Here is a 10,672-nt window from a genome sequence, read left to right on the forward strand (position 1 = left end):
AAGACAAGTGTATTAATAGTATCACTTTGCCTTGCTTGCAGTCATCCTTACCTTGAACTGCCACTCTTGTGCTTTCAAATACCTTCCTGTCTCAAAATTGATAAGCTGTCCTGAGTCCTCTAAGTCCCCAAGTCCAATATCACCATGCTTAAGAACATTGTCTATCTTTTCAAGGAAGAGTTAGTTACTCGATTCTGAGTAACTTCACCCTTAATACAACTTTTGCAAGTAACCCTAGTTACTCGATTTTGAGTAACTTCACCCTTAATACAACTTTTGCAAGTAACCCATTGGCACCTATCCCACATAAGTAATTCTAGCTTGCCAATTGATTTGCTCATAAGATTAACTTTTTGAATTAATTTTTCCAAAATAAATTCTGACAGATACATACTTCTATGTCTGAATATGGACAGAGACTTTCTTTTGCTCTTTCATCAAATGAATATCTACCTATGATAAAATAAAGATAAAGTCTTCCTAAATAAAAGCCTATGACTGAGAGACCCTAATTTATTATTCAGAAGAAATCTAGGCAATCATCCTTGCTTTGTCTCAAGACACATAGCTCCAATTTTGGTCAATTTAACAATAATATAAAATCCCTTATCTTACAAATACATTAAAAATTTTTTTTACTTCATTTTGATATCTCATTATGATACTATTTACTGAAAGCTGAAGTAGACTTCCCACTGTGACCAAAATACTTGAAATATTTTATTTCTAATAAGTGTCTCCTTGCTTTATTTGTAATTTGAATTTAGAAAGCATCAGCTTTGTCTACATTTAGCTATTATTACCTCTATATTTTTTTCATCTCACATTTTCTCCTGAACCCTCTTTTGTTTGGTCTATAATTTACCAATTCATTTACTCTGGTTTTTCAAACTCCACCTTTTCAAATTCATTGGTTGTTTTATTGTCATTGGCAGGAATTTAAGTAATATTTAGTGTAGTTGACCACTACCTTTTATTCATATAGTTTATTTGCCCTGGTTAGATGACACATTATTATGTGGGTTTTTCTGAATGTATTGGCTGTTCTTTCTTATTTCTTTGCTGGCTTCTCTTGTGACTCATTGCTTGATATGATAATCCCCAAAATTCTAAGACTCCATCTGAACCCCTTCTTTATAATCCTTATAGTCAAGTCACTTACCTGAATGATAGAGCACTTCTGATTCCAAATATTGTGTGTGTTCGTGTCTGTGTGTGTATGTGTGTTTATGTAAAGTGGCTAAAAACATTTCAGAATTGTTGACAAATTTGAAAGAGTAGATTGAAGAAGCTCAGAGAATACAAAGAGAAAAAATATATATAATTAGGAATATGAATCTACAAACTTATGAAAAACCAAGACAAAAAGAAACTTGAAGGCAATCAAGGGAAACTACATGTTCCCTACATAATAACAGGAATAACAATTAGACCTGACTTCTGTTCAGAAGCACTGCAAACAGAAAGACGAGTGATGACCTACAATTGTACATACAAAAATGAGAGTGAAATGAACATTTTCTTAGATAAACTAAAACAGCAGGAATATATTGCTAGCAAACCTACCTTACAAGAGATGTTAAAGGATTTCCTTCCAGGAAAATCAAAATGATATGTCAAAAAACTGAGTTTCTTCAAAGAATAGAGAGTTTCAAAAATGGAGCAAAGGAGGATAAAATAGAATGTATTTTATCATTTACATTGCTCTACAATTTAAGAGACTGAAACAATGATGGTAATAATGTTTTGAATATTTCGTGAAATGAAGTTAATGGCAAAAATACAAAAGAGATGAGAGGGATGTTTTAAGAATACGTGATCATAACTTGCTTACACTTCGAGGGAGGTGGTATAGAGGTAGACATAGATCATTTTGAAATGCATGTTCTAAACCAGTGGGAAAATGACAAAAGGTTTCAAAAGTACTCAAATATTTGTAAGTTAGAAAATACTCTTTTAAATAATCTATTAAGGAAGAAGTCTACAGGAAAATTGCAGAAATTTGACATGAATGAACAGTAATCAAATAAGTGTGGGAGAAGGAACTAATCTTCCTTATGGAAGAATCCAAATACAGGTAGGTAGATAAATAGACAGACAGACAGATATTCCTTCCAGGAAGAGAAGCTTATTAATCCTTCTCCCCTCCTTTGATGTGGGCTATTTAGTGATTAGTTGCCAAGAAAATATTATAGACAGGAGAAAAATAGCATTTTTTTTTTAAACTGGAAAACTATACCTTAAACAAGTTGTCAAGAAAAATATTAACAGTGATAAGTCATGGTGATGTCATTTACCCTCTGATATGATGGGATGATAAGCATTTAGTCATTCTTATATTCTTTACCTAAATACAGAACACTAATCTATTACTTAATAAAAAAAGAGAGAAATCCAAATTGAGGAACACTTTTAAAATTGCTTGACAAGTGTGGGTAAAATTGTGATATTTCCAGAATCTCTTTTGGCCTTAGTGCATCTACATATCAAGAGGTGTTTCCAAGGGGTGGAGAGAAGTAGTCCATCCAGACAGAGATAGGTGATTACAATGGGAAGTGAGGGCATATCTGGACCCAAGAGGTTGGGTGGGGTCCCTTTTGGTAGCTTGGTCATGAGAGATATGGGCAAGCAGAAGTGGACAACTGCTTGTAAGCAGTACATGGGTTTCTCCCACTTTATTTCTCCATTTGACTGATTTTGGTTTCAAAGATAATTTGCTCCCAGCTGGAAAAATATTTTCCCCCAAGAGTTACAACTGGTGATAGCCGACAGGATCTCTGAACCCAAAATTTGTCTTCATATGTGAGATGCTTGGGTGGGCTTCCCCTAGAGAATGTAGGGAGGTATCAGAAATGCCCAAGTGGATGGTGGTGAAGCCCCAGGGGCTTCTGCAGTGGGGGGTGATGACTCACCCTTACCTCTGGCAGCGTTGGAGGGTGCAGCTTCACCCAGGAACACCCTATCCATGGGGCTTCCTCCTGTGGAGCCCCCAGTGGGAAATTGGTCTATGGTAAAGCACATCCTAGGTGGGTGGTCTCTTCCCCAGTATTGGGGAAGGGTGAAAACACTGGAAGCTATGGAATGAACCCTCCGTGACGTAGAAGACTGCTTAGAGGCCCTGAGTGGCCGTGTAGAAGCTGGGATTGTGGGATATTTGTTTCTTGAGATAGTAGAAAGGCTTACTGAGGAGAGAGGCACACTCTGGCCTCACCTGGGGATGCTGGGCGATTACCTATGGGATGCCCTTAAGAAAGAAAGACAGTTACTGAGAACAGGTCATGCTCCTGGAAGATGTGTTAGAGTGAGGAAGGAGGCGGCCAGATGATTTGTGTTACAGGAGGCGATGGGGGAGGGGAAGCAGCAGGGCCCTAAGTCCTCCATGTGGTAGAGGAGATGTCAGAGGAGGATGAGGGGGAGGAGCTGAGGGCAGAACGGCTGCCGAGGCCACCTCCAGGGGCACCAGCCTCTCCACACAAAAGGCTCTGACCAAGGTAGTAACCACCTGTCCCATTGTGGGGTCGGTGTGAGCCTGGGCCCAAGGGCCATGGAGTGGCATGGCACAGATACCTGCACTGGCCAAATGGGGTGCATACTTACAGCAGTGTGGTGTCCTTTCCAATGGCACCTTAAGTGGACAACTCCAACACTTATTGGGGCCAGTGACGTATACTAGTGGAAAACAGGAGGAACTTGCTTTTGAGCCATTGGTAGCTGAGACTCCTTATTAGGAGGGAAAAGCCACATACCTGAAGATGCTTGGTACACAGATGGCTCTAGTCATGGGCAGCCTCCAAAGTGGAGAGCTATGTCTTTCCATCTTAAGACTGAGACAATATGGATGAAAGATGAAGAAGGAAGAGCAGCCAAGGGGCTGAGCTGTGGTCAGTATGGCTCATGATCACCCAGGAGCCCTCCCCTATAGTTGTCTGCACCGACAGCTGGGCCGTCTATCAGGGCTTGACCCTGTGGTTACCAACACGGTACCATGCCAACTGGATGGTTGGTCACTGGCCCCCTTGGGGGCAAGAGTGTGGCAAGACCTATGGGCCTCTGGTCAGACTGAGGCAGTTAACCATATGTCATGTGACTGGCCGTTTGCCTTTGGCATCCCCAGGGAATGATGAAGCAGACACACTGGCCCAGGAACATTGGCTTGAAGGAAAGCCTGCCTCTGACATAGCTGGATGGTAACATCGGCATCCCTTTTTTTGTACCGGGTCATGAGAGGTACGGGTGAGCAGAAGTGGATGACTGACTGTAAGCAATAAATGGGTGTATCCCACTTTATTTCTCCCCTTGACTGATTTCAGTTTCAAAGGTAATTTTCCCCAGGCTTGTAAAATATTTTCCCACCAGAGTTACAAGTCTCCTCCAAACTGACAAGTAAATGAACAAGAAAGGACTGAAAAGCAATCAAAGTCCAGATGACAATAAGGATACCGCATGAGTAAATGCTGTGTAGTATCCTGGATTAGATGCTGTAATAAAAAAAGGAAATTAGTGAGAACACTATTGAAATCGAAATAAATTTAGTAATAGTAATGTACCAATGCTTCTTTTTCAGTATATCTTTTATCTTGACAATAGTATACTGATAATACAATATATGTACAGTTCCTGTGTAGATTTTTCCCAGATAAAAGAGTTGAAAAACAAGCTGCCCTCTAAAACATCAACACAAACTGCTTGTGTCATTAGTGCAAAAAATCAGTGAGGACTTGAGAGGCCAGGGCCTAGGAGAGCAGGGTACTGACTAAGTGGATGCCCCCTATTCTGTAACTTTCTCTTAGAGCCTCTTGCTCTTTTGTATGCAGTATGTAGAACATGTCCCAGCAGGAAATGGTGGGCCGCTGCTTTCCCCTCTCACATGGGGCTGGGGAGAAACAATCTGAATTCTATGAATGCATCTGTCAGTGCAAACAAGACCTTTCTTACAGACAATAAAAACCTCTATAAAAGGGAATTAATGACTCAAGAGCCTGGCATTTTGCAATATTACTTCCATAAACTTGTTTGATAAATCCTTAGTGGCAAGCAATGGAAGACTGAGGCTACCAGTACAGAGTAACATCTGACTGATGGAGAAGCTGAGAATCGAAGAGGAAACTCCTGCAGTCTCCTAACCTCTGTCTGGGGAGGGGAAATCCCGCGGCAAAATGCCTAGCTGAAACCGAAATCAGTCAGTCAAAGGAAGAAATAAAGTTTAAAACCCATTTATTGCTTATAAACAGCCATCCGGTGTCTCTCTCTCTCTCTCTCCTCTTGTGGCAAAAGTGAGCGAATACTCCCCTCAACCTCTCAAGTCCAGACAAGCCCTTCCTCGCCCAGGTAATTACACATTGATAGGGAGATGAACTACTCTCCACCCCTTGGAAATGCCTGTTGATATGGAGATGTGCTAAAGCCAGGCGAGGGATTCTGGAAATAATTGCGATTTTATCCACACTGATGAAGAATTTTAGAATCTAAGAGGAAACTCCTGCAGTCTTCTAGTCTCTGTAGACAAAAGCTTGAAGCTATGATTTGCCAAAGTGGAAGAGCATGGGTAAGTGCCTAGGCCTTTAGTAGAGCCACTGACATCTTATACCCTAACAATATGCACAATTAATTCATCATCTCACATCATTTCACATGTTTTGGTCAAGGTTGTCTGCTTCTACCTGTGTGCCAGGATAAATTATTTTAAATGATTAGTACTGATGTTCTCAAGAAACTACCCGATATTTGGAAGTAGAGAACAGGAGTTCTTGAGCTGTAAAATTAGTTAGAAATATTCAGAATTATTTTACAAAATATATATGAACATATGTTCTTTACTGTGTGACACAGTAAAGAAATTAAACAAATATGAAATATAAGTCCTAGGAATCAGATTTTGGTAGTAACAAAGATTTGGTAGGATATGAATAAAACAAATATCCCAAAGGTTTAACAACAACAAAAATATTTTTACCTTATTTAAATGGTCAGTTTGTTATGTTGAAACTCTTCCATGAAGTCGTCGTGTTTATGAACTGGTGTGGCCTGAAATGGGTCCAGAACCTGTGTGTGTTTTTTCTTATTGATTCCCCATCCGTAGGGTGATTGCTCATACTCATGGCTCCCAGGGGCTTGTCACCTGTCTTCATTGCAAGAATGCGAGGGTAAAGAAGGAGAGGAGAGCAAGCCTGACCAATCAAGTAATAATTCCTGGAAGCTGCATGTTATCTCTGTTTACATTTTTGAACAGAACTTAGTAAGATGGCTACAATAATTTGCAAGGAAGGCAACTATAGATGTAGGTAAATAGTCTCTTAATATAGAAGTGGAGAATGCTTTGGAATTATGAAATCTTTAAGATCCACTAGATAATATCACAAATACTATTTGGAGGAAAAACAGCTTTCAGAATAGGAATGGAATGGCATACAGGACCGGAGATGTTAGGTGTATCTGGAGAATTATTCATGGTGCATTTAGCCAGAGGTACAATTTTTTCAATGACAGGATAAATTCTCCAATTTATTTTGCTACTCTTTATTACGAATTGAAATATTTTTATTTTGCTTCCAAAGCCTTATTTCTAAACATGGGATTGCAAAACATCAGTGTGTGGGAAGGTAAGCATATATTAAGGAAATCTATATTGAATTCTCTGGAGAGAGTTTAAATTAGTGTTTTCTTTGTCAGTGGTTATTTTAAAAAATATTTAGTGCCTGGGGAGAGCCCTGGTACACATATAAATTTTTGATCCTATGGGAATGGTGTTCTTGCATCTCATATCCTGCTGAGAATTCTTCATAGTCTTTAGATGTTTTCCTTCAGAGCACAGATAGCACAATTACTCCATGGGATTAGTGTTGGTTAATTTATACGGCACTGTGAATAATACTTAGAAAACTATTTAAAACATGACTAAGTGAACCGTAGTGATGGGGAAATTTAATACACTAGTCTAAAATCTGAAAAAAATCAACAACAAAACCTTTACAAAGCTGCCACTTATAACAAGAAAAACAGTCACAGAGGGTGGTTAGCGTGAGTTCCACCAGAGAGGAGTGGAATGCCAGTGCGTTCTGTATGGCAGGATGATGAAGTAGCTAAATGTGGAAGCAGAAGTTAAATTTTGTCTGAAAAAAGATATCAGTGCATAGTACATCTTCTTAAAAATGGTGTTTGAGCCTTTAAGTGTTTTTGGCAGACTGCTTTAGGACTCAAAAAGATGAAAAGAATTGGTATATTTAAAATTTAAAGTCCATATATCCTGTCAGATATGTTTTAACCCATTGTTTTTCTCCTTTTATCTTTACCTCATTAATGCTATTTTCTCTAACCTTTTAAATTTTGATTTAGGGAAAATGGTGAAAGAAGACAAATGGAATACAATGATAATTTAGTATTGAAAAACGGTTCCTTTTAATTTATCTGATAGTCCCAATATGCAACACAACTAAATGTATCGTATGGACAGGCCTGCCTCCTAATGCTTTGCTTATGTGACTTTTGTTAATTTTTTACAGTGTGTTTTGGTAGTAGTTGGTGTGTTTGACATAGAACAATTCTAATTAAGTGCTTTAGATATATGCATTCCTGCAGTATCGCCATGGGTGTGATTTGTGTAAATGAGGGAAGATGTATAATAATTGCTTCACAGATACGTGAATGTAAAAGGAGTATGAATGTAAAGGGAAAAATGACAGTCATTTCTTTTCACCCAAACTGTGTACACGATTAACATAACTTTGAGAGAAGGTCTCATTTTTTGTACCTTAGTATCTTTCTATAAACTCCTCTAGATGTTATAGGTAAAAACTTTTACTTTACCTTATATGTTTATTTTAATTTAGGTATGTGCCTTTTCTAAATTACTGTATGATTTAGAGGTTGGAAACAATTACCTTGATATTGTCAAGACAGAAAACATTGTGTTATCTGGGGTCCATCACTAAACTTTAACCTTTTTCTGTGTTTGATGATGAAGATACCAAGGAATACAATTTTCTCTAGAGATACTATTAATCCTTTTTTTAAAGAAATACACTAAAATCTGTCCTACAATTATTTACACAAAATATACTCTTGAAAGGACAACTTGGAAAACACACTCTTTCAAATTAATCCTGAACTTCAATTCACTAGCTGTGCAAACCTCAACAACACAACTGTCTCAGTAGGTACCTGGCATTGAGAACAGTATTCAGTAATGAACATTTTAAGTATGTGTTGGCCAAACATCTGAATATCCTATCATAGGGAAAAGATTGTGTCACCCCAAAAATTTGTGTCAACGCTATTCTGATATTATGTGTTTAATAGTTACCAAACACTCATTCTTCATCTCTTTTAGGCCATGCTTAATACAAAGAACAAAATAAAATAAACACAAAGAAAAGAAATAGGTGGAGAGAAATTTCATTGGTAAATATTTTCTTCTTATAAATACTTACTTACAAATTTTTAACTTACTAAGTTAGAGATTTGCTTACTAATTTACATATTTTTAATTTTTCAAAATTTTACTCACTCATTAATATATTTTTAATATTCTTTTGAAGTTTTTATCAGACTCACTCTCCTATCTCTAAAAAACCCTTCTTACTTCTCTGGGTCTCCGTAAGTTTTGATTTTATCTTACTCTTCTTTTACCTCTCACACCTCATACAATGTCCTGAACACATAGTTTTATATTTCTATCTGCTTCTATATCCTTCCTCTCATTTTTCACTTCATTTTAACTGGTATATTCTCATCTTCACAACATGCATTAGAAAACTGAAATTACCATTGTGCTTACTGATATACTCAGTGTACAAGGTAGGTAGGGTAGTGATCATAACAGAGATAAGTGAAATGTGTGTGTATGTGCGTGGTTGGGTGGGTGGGTGAGGTGAATGCAAATATGGGCTGAAATACTTGTAATAACAGGTATAGATTTTCTCCTAGTATGCAAATTTCTTATATTAAACAGAAATAGCTCTATCCCAAACTCTTGCATAAATCCAAGAGAGAAGAAAATTTCATTCTATGTTTTAGAAATCCCTTTAACTTTCCTATAATTTATTCAAATAAAAATGCTGAAAATTTACTGCCATGATATAGGTTATTCTCTGTTGCAAACTAAAGATTGAACTCTGTCTAGATACCCTAGAAAGGCAAACTACTGTTCTTCCTGCCATGACCATCTTTGGAACATGAATGAGCCTGGTGTTGCTCTAGCTGAAACATCATCTTAACCACTATTATCATGTAACTTTCCCGTTGGAATCATCATTTTCTTCTTCTTTTTCTTCTTTTTCATTTAAACCTAGACAAGTAGATGGCAGTAATGGGGAACCACACAAGAGTGACAGTGTTCCTCCTAGCGGGTCTGACTGATGATCCTCAACTGAAGGTGGTGGTATTTACCTTCCTGCTGCTCACCTACCTGCTCAGCATCACCGGCAATCTGATCATCATCACACTCACCCTGCTGGATACTCACCTCAAGACCCCCATGTACTTCTTCCTTCGGAATTTTTCCTTCTTAGAAATTTCCTTCACAACTACGTGCATCCCTAAATTGCTGGTGATGATGGCAACTGGGGACAAAACCATTTCCTATAACAGTTGTGTTGCTCAAGTGTTTTTTGCCTTCGTTCTTGCAGCATGTGAATTTTACCTGCTGGCAGCTATGTCCTATGACCGCTATGTTGCCATCTGTAAGCCCCTGCATTACACAGCCATCATGAGCACTAAAATCTGCACACAGCTTCTCTTCTGTTGTTGGCTTGCTGGGTTCTTTACCATCTTTATACCTCTCCTCTTGGGCCTAAACCTTGATTTCTGTGACTCCAACATTGTTGATCATTTCTACTGTGACTCAACTTCCCTCATGCAGATCTCCTGCTCAGACACAAAGCTCATCGAGATAATGGGATTCATTTCTGCTGTGATGACACTCGTGGTCACCTTGGCAATGGTGATAATATCATATACGTATATTGCGTTAACAATTCTAAAACTCCCTTCAGCCAATCAGAGGAAAAAAGCTTTTTCAACATGTTCTTCTCACATGATTGTGATCTCCCTTTCTTATGGCAGCTGCATCTTCATATATGTTAAACCTTCAGTGAAACAAAAAGTATCTTTTTCCAAGGGAATTGCAGTTCTCAATACCTCTGTTGCACCACTTTTGAACCCTTTCATCTACACCTTACGGAACCAACAGGTGAAACAAGCGTTCGTGAATAATATACGCAGGGTTGTTTCTCTCCCAAACAAATGAATATCCTATTGCATCACATGTAAAGAAACAAACAAAGGGACCATGGCAATACCAGTGTATCCAATAGTAGCTCCAATATACAGTTTCCTCCTTTATTGTGTTTTCTTTGCTTTGTTATTTATCTCTATCTCATTTCAAGCTGTATTTTCAAAAAGCTTGGTTTCAAAGAATTTTATTTTCTTTATAGTCTTCAGTATAGATTATTTTCACTTCACTTCTTTTCCTGTTGATACCTGAAAAAACTGAGCCAAGTTCTTCAGCCTGTCTCTTTTATATTTGAATTCTAGTTAGTCAAGAATATAAATATATGTAATTAAAATATATTGAATGCAGCATGCCATGTAAAGGTTATTATCATTGTTTACTTGCACTTAGTTACAACATACATAAAATAATATTCATTTATATTTTTGAAATATACCAATTTTT

The 10,672-nt window shown here is 37.7% G+C and overlaps 1 protein-coding gene across 1 annotated transcript; it reads left to right on the top strand.

Moving 5' to 3' along the window:
* Positions 1 to 9,304: 9,304 nt before the first annotated feature.
* LOC130685099 (olfactory receptor 6C74-like) lies at positions 9,305 to 10,243 on the top strand. Its single transcript, XM_057508284.1, has one exon. The coding sequence runs from the start codon at positions 9,305 to 9,307 to the stop codon at positions 10,241 to 10,243; it is 939 nt and encodes a 312-aa protein (XP_057364267.1).
* The last annotated feature ends 429 nt before the right edge of the window (positions 10,244 to 10,672 follow it).

This window comes from Manis pentadactyla, chromosome 10 (genome assembly GCF_030020395.1).
Source record: "Manis pentadactyla isolate mManPen7 chromosome 10, mManPen7.hap1, whole genome shotgun sequence".
NCBI classification, from domain to species: Eukaryota; Metazoa; Chordata; class Mammalia; order Pholidota; family Manidae; genus Manis; species Manis pentadactyla.